The sequence below is a fragment of the Pleurodeles waltl genome, chromosome 9 (assembly GCF_031143425.1).
Source record: "Pleurodeles waltl isolate 20211129_DDA chromosome 9, aPleWal1.hap1.20221129, whole genome shotgun sequence".
Classification (NCBI taxonomy): domain Eukaryota; kingdom Metazoa; phylum Chordata; class Amphibia; order Caudata; family Salamandridae; genus Pleurodeles; species Pleurodeles waltl.
In genome coordinates, this window is record NC_090448.1 from 158,708,850 (window position 1) to 158,729,570 (window position 20,721).

The window sequence follows — 20,721 nt, forward strand, 5'->3', positions numbered from 1 at the left end:
TTCAAAATGTTCAATTATACATTTAGCGACTTTATTTAGATACACTTTAATTATCTGTTAATATTATTTATTTATTTAAGCAGTTGGGGGCCCCCTGAGGAGGCTTCACGGACCCCCAGGGGTCCCCAGACCACAGGTTGGGAACCACTGTTCAATTTATCTACTGAAGTAAGGAATGTTATGAAGCAAATGGTGAGGGCTCTTCCTTCAGTCAGATTTAGACAGGAAATTCTACTGTTTGGAAACAAGACTAAAGAATAGGTACAGACCTCAACCACTCCTAAACCACTGCCAGTTTCAGCTTCCCAAAGTTTGTACTTGGTAAACAATTGTAACAGAGACCTGCTTGAATAACAAAACAAATGCAATGAAAAAAATGCAATTGTTTGATTCCAAGATACAACTAAATTTTCTGGAAGAGTGAATGCATTTATCAATTATCTGATAAGAAGAGGATGACTGCAACCTTCCGACCAAAGACACAATATTCAATATCAATAATATTCATGTAAACTACTGTTGGTGTTCAGATGAAATATAATTGGCACATATCTGGCACATGTTAAATGAAACAGTGCTTGCATTTTTCAAAGTTTAACATCTCTGATGCAATCCAGTGCCAACATTTGCTACTGATGGCATTTTGTCACATTAGGTCCCCCAATAATATAATTACCAAAAATATAGACCCATCCTATGTAGAGTCTCCATTAACTCAAACAGGCAATATTTTTGTAGCTATTTATTAAGAAAATATTTACTATCACACAATATTAGGACAGCAATATTCTGATACCACAACAGTAACCCAGAAACAAATGAGAGCTAGAAGCATGTGAAGATGAAGCTCTAACAGCAATGGCTTAAAAGTAAAAGGACAGAAACTACTCTGAACAAAGGTTTAAAGCTCTTTATAGCATATCTTTGAGATAGCATAACTTGGCTGTGCCATTATGCACTCCAGAAAGGCAGATGAAATGTACTCAATGACATCTATAATAATGTGTGTTCAACTGTATTCATGTAAGTGAGGAGCGCGGAAAGTCATTTACAGTTCATTTATAAGTAGAAATGTAGAATATTCATACGCAAATCACACATATCAAATGTATTCATATTATGACATTATAGTTAAATATTTCACAGTTATTCTCCATTTATTGTACTTGAGAAATGCACATATAATCATGTATTCAAATATGCATTGAGTTCTATGTTACGTTGGCAGGAGTTAAGGCCTGAAATGTTTTTTCTGTGCTTATTCTTCAATGTGGCTTTACTTTCAGGTGTGTCTGCACAAGTCTCCAGTTAATGAAAAGCTTATTATTAGTTGTCAGTAAAGAGGTATAGGAAGAGAGGTTGCCAAGGAAGGGGAGTGTTTAACGATGAGTTGAGTAGAAGAACTCACCTTCAGATTCCCGGATATGAGAGTGATTCAAGGCCATCCTGATGGTCAGACCCTATTCACAATCCTGTACAGATCATGGAAAAATTACTGGCAGTGACGTCAACTACCTTAGCTTCTGCAGAGATGAGTGTGTTTTAGTCAGCTAGAGATTCAGATTCCCTTTGCCCTTTGACTAGAGTGGTCCCTTAAAGATTTAGAGAGGTACAGATATTGGTTACCTTTACTTTGGGCTGTGGTTTTAAGCTATGCACATCTCTCTTCCAGAAACTTCTACTGAGGTACTGTACAGCTGACAATGCCTTAAATTAGAGATTTATTGGGATTTCCTATAGCTTAGAGTAGTTAGATTTCTATAGGTTGGATAGTTTGGCAGATAAGTTAAAGCTTAAGCTCTGAGAACCAAATACTGTTTCTCAGATTTTGCACTGCTGCTACTGAGATGTTAGTATGTCTAAAGTTAATACAATTTAATGTGATCCGACGCTTTAACTCATCTCTGGTAATTCTGTACTTACTTAGTATGTTTTTGAGACTCATTTACATAAGACTGTCTTTGGGCTTGTAATAATAAACCTTTTGAACTTTGATTTCATCTCAGAGATTCAAAGTGTGGTCAAATGGGTTGCACTGTAAATGTATTAGACTTGTTTGATGTGTCTCTCCTTACCCCTCAGGACTCTTAAAAGATTCATCGGATCTAGAAAAAAGTGAGTGGTATAGGCGCTGGATCAGATAGTAGCTATAGAGGATGGTTGAGAAGCTGAAAAAAAGATAACTAGAACTCTGTTATATAGATTAGTCACCAGAGTGCAGTCCCTAGTGCCCATGTCCAGATCTTGGAGGATCGGCAGAGTTTTGGAGATTCAGAAGAGAATCATACCAGTGACGGAGGTGTATTAACTGAAGTGTGAACTGCAGCGGTTCATGTTTAGTTTGTGAGATTGGATGGTGTCTTGCAGAGATGTTTTGAATGTTGTGTGAGTGTGGTGAAATGTAATTGTAAATTGAAGAGGTTATTGGGTTAGATGTGGCCTAAGATTCTAGGATAGTATTAAAACATGCAGAAGACAACATATTCTAAATGTCTGCTAAGTGGTTGTGTTCGTCGTGAGACACTGTAGATGGAACAGTTGAGATAGGGACCCATCTTTGTGTGAATGTAAGACAAATAGTATAATGGAGCTTATTGCACAGAGTGATTCTATATTAATCTGGATGATACTCCGCAGATCGAAGTCTAATTCAAAGCGGATGGAAAAATTCTTCCGTCGTTGGAACTTTTTGATTCTTTAGTGGAGTAGACTAAGGTTACTGTATTGTATTTGTATGTGTGTGCAATGTTGCAATGTTGAAAAGAGTGTGCATGCAGGTTGTAAAGGAGGGTGAACTGCTGCGAGGAGCAAGACTGACATCATAGTGTGATTCACTGGTATAGGTCGGTTGGTGTGTTGCCATGCTGCTATTGGTTGAATACTTCATAAGGGGCCGTGCTGTGATTGGTGGCTGTTGCAGAACAAGGGACTGTGAATACAGCGTTGTTTTTAAATTGAAACAGAATTCGGTGGTGATTATGGATATTGGATTGGGGAAAATTAAATGTTTAATAATTATGCAAGATTTGTTTAGGGGAGATGTTCATATACCTAGCAGAGAGGGAGAAGAGGCACCTCCCGAAGATATCCCAGGTCACTATATGGCTATTAACGTAGTGCTCCATACATGTGTTTGGCATAAGATCACAGAAAACGAAGGTAGATTGAGGTTTCTATGATACAGAACTTTACATTTGAGAATTACTGAAAATTTGAGGAGGGTGTTGTACGAGATGAAACCACCTTGAAGACCTGCACAATATGAAGAACTCAATGCCTAGGATCGTGCTGCTCATGCTAGAAAGAGTGACAAGTATCATGGTAGAGCCCAAAAAGTTGTACGCACCTATGTGGATGCTCGATGGTATGCCGAACAGAAAAGGTGGAAAACTGACATGATAGATGGCGTCAGACTGTATCCAGCCCTAACAACTGAAGGATCTGAGGAAGAAAATTTAAAGAAAAGGACTAAGCGATAGAAGGAGGGAAAAGAAAAAGAACTAGACGACATAAGTGAAGTCAGTGATAACAATTCTGGAAATAGTCTTTTGGATGTGTTGCTGTCCGAACATCTACCTCCATATAATGAAGCTAGGGAAGAGGTTGGAAATGGTACTGGTGGTAATGGAAAGATCATATTTGCTGCTGCCTCCACAAATGTGATTCCTAGCTTTGCAGGAACCACTGCAGCTAATATGCCTTATAAACTAAGGAGTAAGGGTTTGAGAAAGTGTGCGCCAGTTGATTCTACCACAAATACTGGTGATGCTCTTACTGTACCATGTACTATTAGTCCTATAGTTCCTACGTATAAACCTGAAGGCCCCAGAAAGACCACTTATAATTTTGTCGTACCAAATATTGTTGATGGACAAAATAGAGTCCCAACCAGTTCCAATACAAGAGAATTTGTTCCTGTGGTTCCAACACATACAAGTACCCCATGTGTGGTGAGCGCACATTCTACTTTGAATATCAATGGATGTAATTCGATAGGTACTTATCAGAAAATGCCAACTACTGGAACCCCTATATGAGAACCACCCTCGTAGCAGTTTTGCACGGGGGAATGAGACCATGTCTAAGGTTCCTGTGGTGACTCCAACTATCAGTGATAAGGAAATAGATGACTGGGTGAAGATTTTTAATGAGGGAACCCCTTCCAGGGAAAGTGTGAGTACAGAGTTGAGTCAGGGAACAATTCAATAGCCCCCCCGGGAGAATTTGGTGGCTGTGGTGAAAATTAGAAAATGATTAATGGGAATCTTGGACTGGATCTGTTAGTCACTTATCATAAGGATGAACCTGTGGTTATGTGTAGGGACATTACTAAGCATGCAGGTCAAGATCATGACAAGCTAGCAGAATTGAGGCAAAGGTACGAGGTGAATTTGAATAAAACTAAAGCTTTACAGAGGTGTTACTGAGTGTGCTTTAACTAAATGGACATCAATGACATGAGAATTCCGAGAAGGAAAACCCAAATTAGAGAATTAATTCAAATTATTCAGAAAAGGAATGTATTAGATAAGTGGGAAGCTAAATGGGCAAAAAGGTATAAAGATACCCCTAGGAGAACAGCCTCCAGTACTAGGGAGGGAGGGTTGCAACAACCTTCCTGTTGAGAGAAGTGCCTGGTGGAGGTTATAGACATGTGCCATGGAGTAGAAGTGATCTTGCATTATATATTAACAATTTCCTAAAATTGAGAAAGAAACCAGTGGAATGGTACAAGCAAGTTGAGCATTTGTGAAGATGTTGCAGGTATTGTGGTTCGATCTGAACACACTGACACTGTTGTTTGACGGATTTGTGGGCAGAATGTAAAGTGGCTGTTCAGTGGCTTGAGGCAGAAACAACTGGAATTGCAGTGACAAGAGGTCCCTCACTGTTGGTGATGAAAATGTATCAACAGGTTAGGAAATTTTGGAAGAAGGTACCACCCCAAGGTATAGATAGGGTTAAGAGTTACAGAATGTCACAGGAACCAAAATAATTGACTTATGCTTATTATGAGAGATTGTTTCAGGCATTCAAGCAGTATAGTGGAATGGAAACGCTTGAAGCTAAAGATGGCACATTTTGTGTTGAAGTCTGTGACAGGATTGAGACTCGAGATGAGTATGATTATCCAGCAGCATTTAATTTGTTAGCAAAACAAGTCGCTTGATGAGATTTAAAGGTACGTCGAGTATTGAAGTGATGAGATTAAGATGAAACAGAAGAAGTTAAAGAAGAAATTGATGAATGCTCACATGAAAGGAGCACAGAGAACTCATTAGATTCAGCCATTTGTAGGTAATATTGGAGCCATGCAAGGTGAGTATCAGCAAGGACCTAATTCAATGCAGGGTAGAGATTGAGGAGTCTCTATTGATCCGAAAACTGGAATGTAGTAGTTTGAAAAGAACAACCCAGTATCACATCTGTAAAAAGTAGGGACATTGTAATCGAAAATGTTGTCTTAATCCAGCTAATCAGCTCCAAAATTCCAGGTTTGTCCCTTCTCAGAATAATAACCTCACACAAATGCAGAATGTATAGAGACAGAGAAGTAAAAATTTAAAAATGCCCCAAACTCCAGTGATGCAAGTTCCACAACCTTCCCCCTTGCAATTCTCCCATTATGGGCTTGCAGAAGCAGAGTGGGAAGTATAGGATTGTACAAGATTTCTGAAGAGTGAACAGCCTGAGGTACCAAATCCAGCTGGGATATTGTTTCAGATTCCATGCATGGCTGAGTAGTTCATGGTCACTGATTGTGTCAAGCCTTTTTCTTGATACTGTTGCACGAGGATACCCTGTTCCACAAGGGTATTCTGAGAGCCTTCTATTTTCAATCTGATTCTTAAGAAAAATTTGGAGTCCCTGGTCATGCCTTGTAATTCAGTTCTCATACAATACATCGACTCAAGAAGCTTGCAAATGGGATACAAATACTCTGTTGAACCACCTGGCTGAGAACCGGCATAAAGTATCCCCAGGAAAGTTGCAATATTGTAAGAAAGTGGTTCAATACCTTGGACACCACATTGAGAAAGTAGCAAGGAAGGTGTCACAAGAGAGAATTTCAGCCATTTTGAAAATTAATCAGCCAACCACACAGAGAGAAGTCAGGATGTTTCTGGAAATTGTGGGCTTCTGTAGTCAGTGGATACCCAACTTTTATCTAGTGGCCAAGCCTTTATAGAGGCTGACACACACAAGGATGGGTCTGATCCAGTACCCTGGGATAGGGATTGTCTCACTGTCTTCCTAGAGCTGAGAGAAAGTCCATCTTGTGCTCCAGCACTGTGAATGCCCGATCAAAACAAGTAATTCACACTTTTCTGCAGTGAGAGGGTGGGCTGTGCTTTCAGTGTTTACGCAAACTCATGGAAATGCCAAGAGCCCTGTGGTCTACTTCTCAGCTACATTAGACCCTTTAGCTTATGCACTGTCTTTAGGCTGTGGCGGCAGTCCGCACTAGAATTGAGAGATATAAAGACATAGTAATGGGTCAACCCTTAATTGTGTATGTACTGCACTCAGGTGAATTGTTGTTGACAAGGACTAGAACCCAGGACCTGACAAGCAGCTGCCTCACTAAATATGAGAAAGTTAAACTGGCTGCTGAGAATGTGACTGTCAAACTACTGTAGTGTTCTAAACCCTTCTACCTTACTACCTGTGCCTGGTCATAAATGTGATGATGACTTTGAAGTGGACCATGATTGTCTCGATGTTACTGAATTATGCACCAAGCTGAGACCAGACATATTAGATGAACCATTACCAAATCTGATTTAGTCCATTATGTTGATGGTTCATGTTTACAAAACTGTAGAGAAAGCTTGAGAGTGGCTTATGCTGTCTGTACCCTTCCAGGAGTTGTACAAGCCTCCTGGCTTCAAGGAGCATTCTCCACACAAGTGGCTGTGTTTGTTGCTCCCAATAGGGCATGCTGCATCTCTCTATGATCAGTTAAAAGGAGGCAATTTTTACTGATAGTCAATACAGCTTTGGTGTCGTTCATGACTTTGGGCAACTATGGTCCCAGAGGGTTTTATAACGTTTTCTGGATACCCAATACAGAATGGCGAACAAGCGAGGAACCTCCTTCATGCCCTGCAGTTGCCAAAACAAGTTGCAGTGGTCAAGTGCCCTGCACATTGTTCTGAAAAATTATCATGTGACCATAGCCAACAATTATACGAACAAAGTTGCAAATTACTGTGCTCATGTACCTTTAATGGAGAATACATTAAGAATACACTATTAAGGGAATAGATGAGACTAACTTCAGCCTTCTGTTGACTGCAGCTGACCCGTCGGAGAAGGTAAAGAGGCTCCAAGAGGAGAAACAGCAGAGTTGAGTCAGAGCAGGTTGTGCCAAGAGAGATGATGACATTTGGGTTTCAATGGATGGATGACCAGTGTTGCTGAATAGTTTGTTACACCCTATTGCAAGTCATTTTTATGGTCCAGTTCATGTTGGTAGGGATGCCATGGTTTAATCTTAAATTCAGACTGATGGTAGAAGCGTTGTGTCATAGGTGCACTGTGTGTCAACAAAACGATGTTGGGAAGACGACTGCAGTTACACTGAGTCTCACAGGGAGATCGGGAGAGCCCTTTAAAAGGATGCAGTTGGATTTTATTGAGATGTCTGTGTACAATGGCTTGAGGTATGTTGTGGTCACTGCTTGCATCTTCTTGTGTTGATAACCTCCTTGTAGCAAACCGTCTGTTGAGGGAATTTATACCTAGGTTTAGCTTCACAACTTCTCTGAAATCAGACTGAAGTAATCATTTCAATAATGAAGTCATGAGACTGTTGTGTGCAGCACTGCTAGTTGAACAGAGATAGCACTGCAGCTATGGACCTGAGGCTTCGGGTCTTGTCCAGCAGGTGAATGGAATGCTGAAATCCAGTCTGACAAAGTGTGTCCTTCAACATCTCTGAAAAGGCTTGATGGTTTGCCTCTTGTATTGATGAGCCTTCAGAGTGCACATGATCAAAAGACTGGATTGTCCCCCCACAAGATAACCATGCGGAGAGCGAGGAGATTGCCAGCAATTCCTGTGAAGGCACTTATGAACATTAGAAATCATATGGACCTCTATTAGCGCAAGGGGCTAACTGATGTGGTGCATTCTGTCTCTCATCAGGTTGGAGCAGTTACAACTTCTCTTCAGTCCCATGATCGCAGTCCTCATGATTGGGTCTTAGTGAAGAAACAAATAAGGAAGATGTGTCTGAGCCTTGGTGGCGTGGGCCGTACCAAGTCATCCTGGCCACGACAACTGCTGTGAAGTGCTAAGGTCTCCTCAACTGGATTCATACTTCCCATATTTGCAGAGTTGAATGTCCCCTTGATATGACATCACCTGTTCCAGAGGTACCGGTGGTGAGAGAGAGGCAACAGGAGCAAGTTAGCCAAGCAGTCGGGACCAAACTGAGCCTGAAACAGCACGCAATTGGTCTGAGGGGGTCCTCGATCAAGCCACAGTTGAAGCAGGAGCAACTGAACCTGAACTTGGTCCGGTCATGGTGAACGAGTCAAATTCAAAATCAGATCCAGATGAAGTACCCAATGCTGGAAGGAAGCTGGAGATGAATGGCCCAGAAGAGAGAAAATTTGAACTTGCCTAAAGGACTTGTGCCCCAGACCACACCTGAGGATACTGGGAACTCTGATCCAAGTGAAAGTGAGGACAAGGGTGTGGCACTAAGGAGGTCCAAGAGTACAAGAGTGCCCTGTCAGAGGTACTCCTCACCTGAATGGAATATTTCTTTTTTTTAAATGACGGAGATACAGAGTTTTGGGAGTATTGGAGTGACAATACAAATTTGACAGAACCTCCATGAACTGAGTATTGTGTTTGGACTATATCTCAAATCCTTGTTATCTTCAATGTATTTGAACTGTGCAGTTATTAGAAACATTTATTTTGCCTTTGATAGAGAATTAAGAAGAATACCTAAGCCCAAGCAGAAGAAGAAAAGAGTGTTACCTTTTAGAAAAACGGAGTAGAGCTAAGGAAGTCTCACAAAGTTTCTGTACAATATCGGTTATTCATTGTTTAAACTTTGCCATGCCGTTTGGCGTTACCAAAGGTAAGTAACTTGTTCATCTGATAGCAACATCTAGCCACAGATTCCTTACTTTAGAATCCAATACCAAAGCATAGTAACCCGGAGGACGGTATGCAAACTGAGACGTTCAAAAAAGTCTTGAAGTATCACAAAACCAGTATAGAACAAGAGAAAAAGACCAGACAATCATAATAATTAAGGAGAGTAATAATATATACTACAACATTAAAACCTGTGGAAGGACCACAGGTAAATAAAACCATAAGACCTTAAAAGCATGGAAATAAGCTCATCCATGTTAGTATGTCAAATGTGTGTCAGGAGTGACCCACCAACATTCAAAATTTGTAACCAGAAGAAAACTGGTCAAGTACAAGAGGAATGGACCATGCATACAAAAGAATACTTATGAGGAAATACATCCTCGTTAGTAAAGGAACTGTATAAAGGACCACAGTCATAAAAAGCATTAACAGCATAGGGACAGTATTTCTCAGGATCAATACCATTAAAAAGATGTCCCTGGAACAAAAATGCAAAAAGCAGAATAATGTAGGTGAGCCTTAAGATATTTCACAACCTAAGCCCAGTATAATGAAGCACATATAAGGAATTATGAACACTCAAAAACATGGAAGAAGGAAAAACCATGTAAACATGACCAATCAGTGTCGGAGGCAAACTAACTGGATGAATATTAAACTACTCTCTCTTATAAGGGAATGCGAACCCATGCACTAACACCTCATCAATACTGTGGAAAGGACCACAGCAATGATATCGCAAAAATAAAGAAAATAACAGTAAAAATCTCAACACATGACCGTAGGACAGTACTACCGAATTAGGTAATTAATATACAAATGTATTTGTTCTTATATGTAGATTGAAGCCGCATGTACGACCCTGCTGGAACACAGAGCAGCAAGCATGCTACTGAACAATACCTCTTACCATGTAAAGGTATACCGTACCAAACCTACACTATAAGACACAGATAGAATGTTTATCTTTTGCAGAAAAAGTATAACGGATACTCGGCCTTATGAATACAAGATATCACTTTCTGCAGAAGAAGCTACTCTGCCCCTCAAACTAAGGTGTAATAGCCCACAAGCTAAGGAATCCCAACTGTGTAAATATATAAATGCTCATCGGGCATACAGATCAGTATTCTACTTAGAGTAAGGTACATACCATAAAGTTATCGACTCGAGTGCCTGCTCTTCTTCAGAGTCAAGTAAACAACATTAACTTAATATCCGGTTCAAAAATAAAGACATCTAAGAAGCTGTCACTGACAAGTCTGAAGTGGAGAACTACCACTTTCACACCACAAATGTAGGAGCCTGGCTCAGTATATGGTGTACACCTATAGGTGAAGCACCCCGTACTGAGTCCAGGCAACCCTTTGTGATAGTGTTAGTGGTTCCAAATAAGCAAAGCTCTGATAGGGCAGCTGTGGAGAGCAGCTAAGGCTTATCGGAGACGGTGTAAAGCAATTACAAACACCAAAACAGTCAGTCAGTGATGTTCACACAAAAAGAACCACACCAGTGTTAAAAAAATAATGTATTATTTATTGAAATATAGGCACTAACCTAACTTTGGTACATCTCCTAACCGGAGGTATATAATACACACACACACACACACACACATATATATATACATACACAGAAATATACTTGGAAACAGATAAGTAAAGGCATAAAGTTACATGGGTCACTATTGTGGGTGTGGTGGGTGCACTGGGGGAAGTGGGGGCGGTTGTTCAAGCATGTACTGCAAAAATGGGATGCTAAAGTCCCAACTAACCAAGACTGACACCCAAGGGTACGCAGAACTGGGGAAGTACTAAAACACCAGAGGTAAGTAGCTAGGTTTTCCCAGGTGCCCGTGTGCAGGTATGTGACCCAGGGTCAAGTGTCCATAGGATAACATCAGGAAGTCGCTGTGTAGAGTTTTGTGTTTCAGGACCATGCCCAGAGGACCTTGAAGAAACCTTTTGGGACACGTAAGGTTCGAGAGTGCCGCCATTGGTGGATACCCAGAGAAGCGGAGTACCTACACCAGGGAGCCCAGGAGCGTAGGGGTGAAGTTGTGTTGAAACCTCCTGATGGAGTCAAAGGGGTCCAGCTGCTACAGTGAACCGTGGACAATGTTGGTGGAAACCAGGTGTCGATTCCAGATGAGGAGTACCTGTGGAGAGAGGGAACAGAGTCCAAACCATCCGGAGTCACGCAGGGGGTTCAGGAGGGTAATGCCCATCCTTGTCGTAAATAGTTCACTGTAGAATGGAGGCCTTGAAGATGCAGCTGTGGTGTCCAGGTAACGTTGAGGGATCTCATAAGTCATCCACGAGCTGTCCCACGCCAGTTGTTGAACTGCAGGCGGGTCAGTGGCCAGCAGGACCACCAACAAACCTTGGCAAATGCCAGAGATGTGGTGCAAGGCGAGTTGCAGGGCCTCAACCTTTTCAGGGTTAGCCCTCAGCAAGAAGGAGAGCCAGCAGGAATCGATGGAGACTCCAGGAAGACCCTCGGGCAACAGGCAGAGGGAATCAGAAGGAGGCCTCAGCAGCACAGCGACGATGTATGCCCATGTTGCAGGGAGGACGCCAATCTTGGAGCTGTGTGTTGCTTGAAACTGAGGCTTCTTGGTGCTCTTCAGAGTGAAGGGCCAACAAGCCTTGGCAACAACAAACAGATGCAGTGCCAAGAAGCTCCAAAGAGGGACCACAATCTTCCCAGTTGCAAAGAAGACAGGTCAGACTTCTGGAGAGCCACAGAACTACCACCTGTGTTGCAGAGCCTTGAAGAGTCTGTGGGAGAGCCGGATTCACAAGCCGGTCATCGGCACTGAAGTTTGAGGTGCATGCAGATGCAGTTGAGTGACTCCTTCACTCCAGGGGTTGATTCCTTCTTGCTATTCTTAATGCAGACAGAGTCCTTGTGACTCTGGAGGATGGCCCACAGAAGTTGCAATGTCCTTTCAATATCCGGGGACAAAATTGCAGCAGGACCCAACCTCCCAGTTGCATTCTTGTCTTCGTTCCAGTTAAGTCCAGCAGCAGAAGCGTCTTGAATAAGATTCTTGCAGACAAATCTAGAGTCCCACTCTCAGGGGAGCCCTTATGTAACTCAGGAAGGGAGTTGGACAGCTTCTGCATTGACTGACCTATTTGGGGGGTGGAGAGCTTGTCGGAGACGCTACTCTGGTGAACTGACCAGTCAGATTCTCACAGGTGCTTCTGCTCATTTTATTTCCAAGATGGCAGAACCAAGTGGCCACCTGGCTGAGCTCTGAGCATCGCCCTACGGGAAGAGCTGGACTGGGGGGTGGTGGTCACCCCCCTGGCCTTTGTGGGGTTTCACGCCAGTGTTGGAGCCAGGGGCTCCTGCAGTGGAGCAAACAGGTTTATGCACGGAGGGCATCAAATGTGCCCTTCAAAGCAGTCTGGTGGTGCTCAGAAGCACCCCCTTCCTAGCCTAGAGACACCTATTTCTAAGGGAGAGGTGGTAACACCTCTCCTCTACAGTAAATCCTTTGTTCGGTCTTCCCCTGCCTGAGTTAAGCTCAGCAACAGGAGGGCAGAACAGTGTCTGGGGTCGACGGCAGCACTGGCTTGCATGCAAGGCTGCACAGCCAGACATGGAGGATCCTCTAAGGAACCCCCACAGTACATGGTATTATGCAACTAACACTGAAATTGGTGTAGTCGCAGGATTCCAACATGCTTTATAACTAACATGAGTAGGTTTGGTGAAGCCATTATGTAGTTGGACATCCTGTGATCACTAGTGTCCACTTACAAAGCCCAGAAATGCTCATGCAGCGGTACCCTCACACTTAGAACCATGCACCCTGCCCTTGGGCTGAAGGGCCTGCCTTAGGGGGTGACTCACAGGGTCAGAGTGCAGTGACCATTATATAAGGTAAACCTCATATCTGGGGTGAAAGGTGCATGCACCATTTCACACAGGCTGTAATGGCAGGCCTGCAGACACAGTTTGCATGGGCTTGTATGAGTGGCATAATCCATGATGCAGCCCATGGGGGTCGAATGGTGTACCCATGACCTGGGTACCTAGGTACCATATACTAGGGACTTACAGACTCAAACTGCCTCTGAAAATCCAGAGGTGCATAACCGTGAACAGCACTGTAGTGCCACTGAACAGGCCATGGCCTGACCCAACAGAATCAGTAGTATCCATACCACACAAATGATTAGTTTAGCTGCCTCCTGGCCATCTTGAATCATAGGGGCAGGAGTGTCCCTGATATCCTCTGGAGGCGTAGGTAAAATGTTTGCTAATAAGTCCCATTATGAATGTGAAAACTGACCCAGAACGTAATACGTATTCACAGAACGTAAGGCAGAACCTTTAGAGAAACATATATGCCTTCCACAAACATCCAGATTCCTGGGATCTCTATCAGATCGAACTTGTGGTAGAGCCTCAATATCATGGGAGGCTAAAACGGCCTGTATCATCAACCCACCATGAGTAGAATGTCTAATTACACAAGCCGGATCACCCGGGCTGGCCAGTGCCAATGAGAAATAGTTTGATCTACAGGGGCCGCTGTATCAGGCTGAGCCCAACCCCCCAACAAAACCTTATACAGGGGTTAATGTAAGGAAGTAGGGGCTCAACTCCTGTTTGTCCTTGATGGAGAACATCAATGAGACGATCTGAGGACAATTCCAGTGAAGTGTCAAAAACAAAAATCAGAGCAATCCTTCTGAGCATTGCAGGTAGAGAGGAACTTGCCTCTGTGGCAAGGCTAGGAGATGAAAGTAGGCCTGAGGCTGGGGAAGAATCCAAACCACTAGCTGTAGCTAGGTCAGCTATCCAGCTGTCCTCTATAGGAGACTGTTCCATGTGTGAAACGTGTAGTACATCCATAGCCTCTTCATCATGTCCCTCAGAAGTATAAACATGAGGAAACTCCCCAGAATGTGGAGGGCGGTCAGGGATAACAGACATGACTGGTGCCGTAACCAGCGTAGAGAAGGTGAATCCTCAACGTCGTTGTCTACTTAAGACAGGGAAAGGGATGAGAGGTCTAGCGGGGTCACTGGAGTCCAGTGATCGGATATCGGAAGCGAAAGTGTGAACCCCAAAGGTCTGTGCATCGGCACTAACTACTTTGTCAACTGAAGCCAGATGCCTAACTGAAGCAGAGGGTGAGCCTGCAGACATGGACAGTCAAGACCTCTTCCACCTCCTTGGGGTCCACAGGCACTCCAGGGGAAGGTGACTTCCCAAAAATAGTGTGAAGGGAACTGAAGAATTCACATTGTTGGGTCATAGTTGCCTCAGCCCCAGGAAAGGGAGGAAATGGCGGGGCAGACTAGGGCCTGGACCCCTAAGCAGAGGAATGGTTAGAGGCTGAATGTGGTGGGGTAGGTAACTTTTGAGACTTCGACTGCTTACGTCGGAACTTACCTTGTGAGATCAACAGAGAAGGATGTCGACAAGAATGGCTCCTTGACTGGGCCTGTGACCGGACTTCTGTACAAGAAGCAGACCGTGACCGACGTGAAGACTGGGGCGGTTCTAACATCCGTGCCACAGGAAGCTCCATATGGCGTTTCCACAGAGCTTTCGGATGGAGACGCTGACAGGAGTCACACTCTTCAGCATTGTGGTGCTCACCCAGGCACCACATACAAACAGAGTGGGGGTCCGTAGCCTAGATTTGTTGTCCACAGGACCAACAGGGCTTAAAGTGTTAAGACATGGACAGTAAAAGCACACTGTTCAATTGACAAACATTGAAGTAGGCCGAAAAGGCCTGCAAGCGCGAAAAATAAGGAACTGACTTCAGTTAGGTGGTTATATGGACTCCGCTGATGTCACATCCAGTGTATGACATCGATACGAAGTCGCGCGATGCCCTCTACTGACAGCTACAACATTAAACACTGATAATGCACAGACACAATCTGACATATAGTTTGACAGATGTTGAGAAGACATTTCTAAACTTAGCTTCTAGATTTCCGCTCCTGTTTTCAACTAGGTCAAAAACTAACAAGAGCTTTAGGAGTCATCCCAAGTGGGCTAAAGAGGAAATTGAGCATCTGATAGCAGATAACCTTCCTTCCTTGACACTGGATTGTAAGCATAAGGGAAGATGGTTTATTTGGACAGAGAAATCTCAAGAGAACAATATATTTGGAGGAAAGAGTGAATGCGATCATACCTTTGAAGTGCAAGGGAATTGGAAGCTGTATTTGGATGGAGAGGATCCTGTTATTCCTGGAGTTTATTTTATTTGTGGAGAGCATGCTTATTTTAAGCTGCCCAAAGGATGGCATGGTACATGTTATTTAGGTATAGTTTTCCCCAAGATTTATCATATGGAACATCTTGATGACCCTGTTTGGACAATTAATTCTAGACCTAAGCAAGGTATTGGTGCTGCAGATGTAGTAGGGAATATATTTGGGGAATTGATTCCATTTGTGGGAGTGATTTCAAATAAGCTAACGATTAGAGGGTTATCTACCATAGTGGATACGCTGGCTACTAATGCAGCTGGAGCCTTATTGGTTGTAGTCACTGAAATGGTAGCTATAAAATCTATGGTTTTGCAGAGCTATTTTGAATTAGACATCCAACTCACAAAGGAGGGCTGAGTCTGTTGGACGTTAAAAGTTCAACAATGTTGCACTTAGATCCCAGACAAGGGTAAGGATTCGGGGAAATAAATCCGGAACATATCTGGGTTGATGAAAGATTTGAAGAATTTGAAAGCGACAGATGCATGGGAAGCAATTGAAGATAGATTTGCTGCTATAGGCAAAGGGTTTGGAAACCTAGGAAGTGGAGGTGTGTATTTTGTTCTAGTGCCTTTGTTGGTTATTGCCATATGTACAATAGTACTGGCAGTGGGATTCAGAATTTTCCAGAGAATAAGGGTTGGGAAGTCGAGGAAGAGAGCAGATCTTGAGCGGGAGGATAGGGAGTGCAAATATTATGATGATATGAAACGTCTGAAGGAGTCTAGATAAAAGCTGATGAACTCAGTAAGGTTCTAGAGAGTCTCATTCGAGTAAAGAGTAAATTAAGATGACTTACTAAGTAATTAGAGGAGGAGGGGTTGAGAGAGCATAACTTGGCTGTGCCATTATGCCCTTGAGAAAGGGTGATGAAATGTACTCAATGACATCTATATTGTGTGCTCAAATATATTCATGCAAACAAGGAGCGCTGAAAGTTGTAAAGTAAAGTGCACTTATAAGTAAAAATGTAGAATAGTCATATGCAAATCACAGGAATCAAATGTATTTGTTTTCTGATATTATAGTTAAATTATATTTTTATAGTTATTCTCCATTTATTATACTTACGAGAAAAGCATGTACAATCATGTATTCAAATGTGCATTGCGCATTGAGTTCTATGTTAAGTTGGCTTGAGTTAAGGCCTGAAATGTTTTTCCGCGTTTAACCTTCAACATGTCTTTATTTGCAAGTGCGTCTGCACAAGTCTACAGTTAATGGAAAGATTATTGTTAGTTGTAGACAAAGAGGTGTGAGAAGACAAGTTGCCAAGAACAGGGAGTGTTAACAAGGAGTTATGAAGAAGAAGTCCCCTTCAGATTCCTGGATATGAGAGTGATCCAAGGTCACCCTGATGCTTGGACCGAGAGCTGAAATTCTGATGAGAACTTACTTGTCACAATTGTGTACAGACCATGGAAAATTACTGGCAGTGTTGTCAACTACCTAACGTTCTGCAGAGATATGTCTGCTATAGTCAGCTAGAGATTCAGATTCTCTTTTTCACGCACATCTCTCTTCTAGAAACTCCTAATGAGGTTTCTGTAGTGCTGACACAACTAATTCTCAATTGGCTTAAATTAGAGAATTCTTGGTGTTTCCTATTGCTTATTAGAGTAGTTAGAGTTCTGTAGATTTAATGGTTAGGCAGGGAAATCAAAGTTTGGACTCTGAGCACCAAACACTATTTCACATCTTTTGCATTGCTGCTACTGAGATTTTAGTATGTCTCATGTTAGTATGATTTAATTTGATCTGATGCTTTAACTCACCTTTTGTAATTCTGTACTTATATAGTATGTTTGAGACTTGTTTACAAAAGTCTGACTTTGAACTTGTAATAAACTATAAATTGATTAGATTTGTTTGATGTGTCTCTCCTTACCCCTCGGGACTCTTAAAAGGTTAATGGGATCTAGAAAACAAGTGAGTGGGACAGACACGTGATCATCTTACAATCGGGCAGTGAGTGGTGGAGCATCAAGAGGGGTGTCAGGATACAGTCCTGCCACCTGTGAGCCGCCACACAACTCCTCTTGTCTCTGACCACAGTGCTCTTTATTTAATTTAGCAGTGTTAATGAAAAACACTGAACCCGCCACGGAAAAGTAGTGTTTGCTTGTAACAGCCAGTGGAATCTGGAGTAAGTATTACTTTCAAAGGTCTCCAGTTTCTTCCACGATCAGAAGCTATAGAAGCAAACTCTGTTTGCAAGGTGGCTTAATATCTGCTGTTGTCTCACCTTGGAAGTCATTTACACAGCTGCTTAATTTAGGCGTAAAGGACAGGTAAAAAAAAAAACCAAATGTTTCTCTCAGTATTTGCATAAGATTTCTAAACTATAACACAGTGCCCTCTCAATGCAAAATCGATAGCCACAGATATTTCCACTGATGTGCAAAGTGTTCCTTCCTGCTCTTACCTGATGTGTCACCTCTACCACCTGCGTTGTGCCAGGCTTATCATGACGAGTTGGAATCCGCACCTTAAAAATAAAACAAAATTGTATTAACTTTAAAGCAAGTGAAAATATTTTTTTCCATTGCCATAATTCTCCTGCTGTGTGCCTATGATGCACTTATAACTCCTTTTTTTTTTTTTTACAATTATCAACTAGAACAGCTAAACTCTGCTTTGCATTTTCACGGGTGAACAGAATTGCTGTAAATAGGACAACACATACCAAGGCAATTTATATGGCATCTGTACAAGTAAGTAAGGCTGAGTCAGATCAGTCTATTTGCCATAACATTTTGTTTACATGATAGATAACCTTTTTCCTCATCAGCTACTGCCAATTAAATGCTGCTGCCTATTAACCCTTTCTACTGGACCTTTGACCCTTAGACTGTATACTGCGGTTTCACAATGATGAATGTTTCTGTGGCATAAATAGGTTTCTACATCCTTGGAACAAGACAGTGGACCATTGTCCAATACCAGTTCTTCTAGATAACCTTCTCAACCACACACTTTTTTGCTTTCAACTTCACACATGAATTACATCTCAAACAATTTAGAACAGTAGTCTACTATGACTACCACAAATCTCTTATGGTGACCCATAATGTCAAGAAGACCTATTATAATTATAGCAACTTTCAACCAGGGACCAGCGGGATAACTAATTGGTTGAAGCAATTGAGTATTGGTTTTCAACTTTGTCATTATTTTCACATAGTGCACATTCTTTAACCACTTCCTCCACATCTTTGTCCATGCCTGGCCACCAGAACTATTCTCTCAATCAACTCTTTGTCTTATTTCCTCCTAGATGACCTTGGTGTTCACAATCTACAATTGTTTTCCTCAGTGTTATGGGAAGAACAAGTTAACCACCTCTTCTGACACTCCACTCATCCACACTCAATTCATTCTTAACATCTGCATATCCTTTCAACTCTATTATGTCAGGCAAGCCTTCCTTAATACATTTACAGCCTCATTATGAGGATTGAAGTCCTAGTAACACCAGCCCACGGTGGTTATGGTAACACCGCAGCTGTGTCAGTCCAACCACCACATTACAAGAAAGGCGGACGGACTCGCCTACATATTGCCGTCACAGTCAAGATCAAAGATCCCAACAGGGCTGACGCCGGTCTTGGCCGTAGTCAGCCATAGCGGCACTGAACTGAGCACCCCCATGCTGATGACAACCTTGTTCTTTGCCAGCCTTTTCATGGCGGTTTCCCCACCATGAAAAGACTGGCAGAAAACAAGTGCAGGGTGCTGGGTGGGGGCATTGCACTGTCCATGGCATGGGCAGTGCAGTGGACCCCCTTCCCAACACCCTTGGAATGTGCACTTTCTGCTGTGCTGACGGTGTGCATTTCAAGGGTTCTGGTGCACCCTGCATGTGGCAGCATTTTCGCCAGCTCTATTATGAGCCGGGAACAATGCTGCTGCCCTTTGCCCACTAGGTTGACGGGAGGGAACCTTGGTTTCCGCCCTTCAGTCCAGTGGAGAAGTCGTAATAGGCCTGGTGTGAAGACCTCCATGTCTGCGGCGGTCTTCTTACTACAAGGCTTATGGGCACATGGTCGGTCCATCAGCCTCGGAATTAAGCCCTTAGTGAAATCCAACAACTCAGCATCTTTCTTAACAGCAACTAACTATTCCTGGGTGGTGAATGATTCGGAGTCAAAACATTCTATGTCTGGAAATCAACCAAACTCCTGCACATCATGACCAGAAAAATTGTTTGCTTCCACCACTACTTTGTTCCTAAATAGAGCATCAGCCAAAACATTGTTTGAGCCTAGAAAATATTGCATCACAAAATTAAATAATTCTAAATTATGCCAGAACATTTTGTCGAAAACACATTTAGCAATGGATTACGATCAGTTCCGATCACAAATGTATGTATAAGTTTCAAAGTGCCTGGTGGCACAAAAAGCAGCTAAGGCCTCTCTTTCAATTACTGAGTAACGTTCTTCTGTTTCCGATAATGTACATGAGGCACAGGCTACTACAACTACTTCTCCTTTCTGCATTTGTGTCAAACTGCTCCTAACCTGTATGCACCTGCATCAGTGCAAAGCAGGGTCTTGCGGGACATATCAAAGCTATTTAAATAAGGTGTATTAATTTCCTATTTAATGATGTCAAATTCCTTTTGACAAGTTTCACACCATTCAAATTTACAGGATTTTTAAAGTAAACTTATCATTCACTTGGTCTTGTGTGCAATTTTAGTTTTTAAACACACATTTGGTGTAAAGTTGAATTACTCCTAAAAATGATTTGACATTGTAGGAAGTTGGCTCTGTATGTGCTATTTCAAAGTAAGGAATAGCATGCACAGAGTCCAAGGGTTCCCCTTAGAGGTAAAATAGTGGTAAAAATAGATAATACTAATGCTCTATTTTGTGGTAGTGTGGTCGAGCAGTAGGCTTATCCAAGGAGTAGTGTTAAGCATTTGTTGTACATACACATAGACAATAAATGAGGTACACACACTCAGAGACAAATCCAGCCAATAGGTTTTTATATAGAAAAATATCTTTTCTTAGTTTATTTTAAGAACCACAGGTTCAAATTCTACATGTAATATCTCATTTGAAAGGTATTGCAGGTAAGTACTTTAGGAACTTTAAATCATAAAAATTGCATGTATACTTTACAAGTTATTGACAAATAGCTGTTTTAAAAGTGGACACTTAGTGCAATTTTCACAGTTCCTGGGGGAGGTAAGTTTTGGTTAGTTTTACCAGGTAAGTAAGACACTTACAGGGTTCAGTTCTTGGTCCAAGGTAGCCCACCGTTGGGGGTTCAGAGCAACCCCAAAGTCACCACACCAGCAGCTCAGGGCCGGTCAGGTGCAGAGTTCAAAGTG

General features: G+C 42.3%; 1 protein-coding gene across 1 annotated transcript in view; it reads right to left on the reverse strand.

The window, feature by feature from the left end:
• The window catches only part of DENND6A (DENN domain containing 6A), a 292,813-nt gene that overhangs the window by 155,575 nt on the left and 116,517 nt on the right, over positions 1 to 20,721 (reverse strand). Inside the window, exon 8 of the mRNA XM_069206473.1 lies at positions 17,803 to 17,865. Coding sequence (XP_069062574.1) covers positions 17,803 to 17,865 — 63 coding nt within the window. The remainder of the gene's footprint in view (positions 1 to 17,802; positions 17,866 to 20,721) is intronic.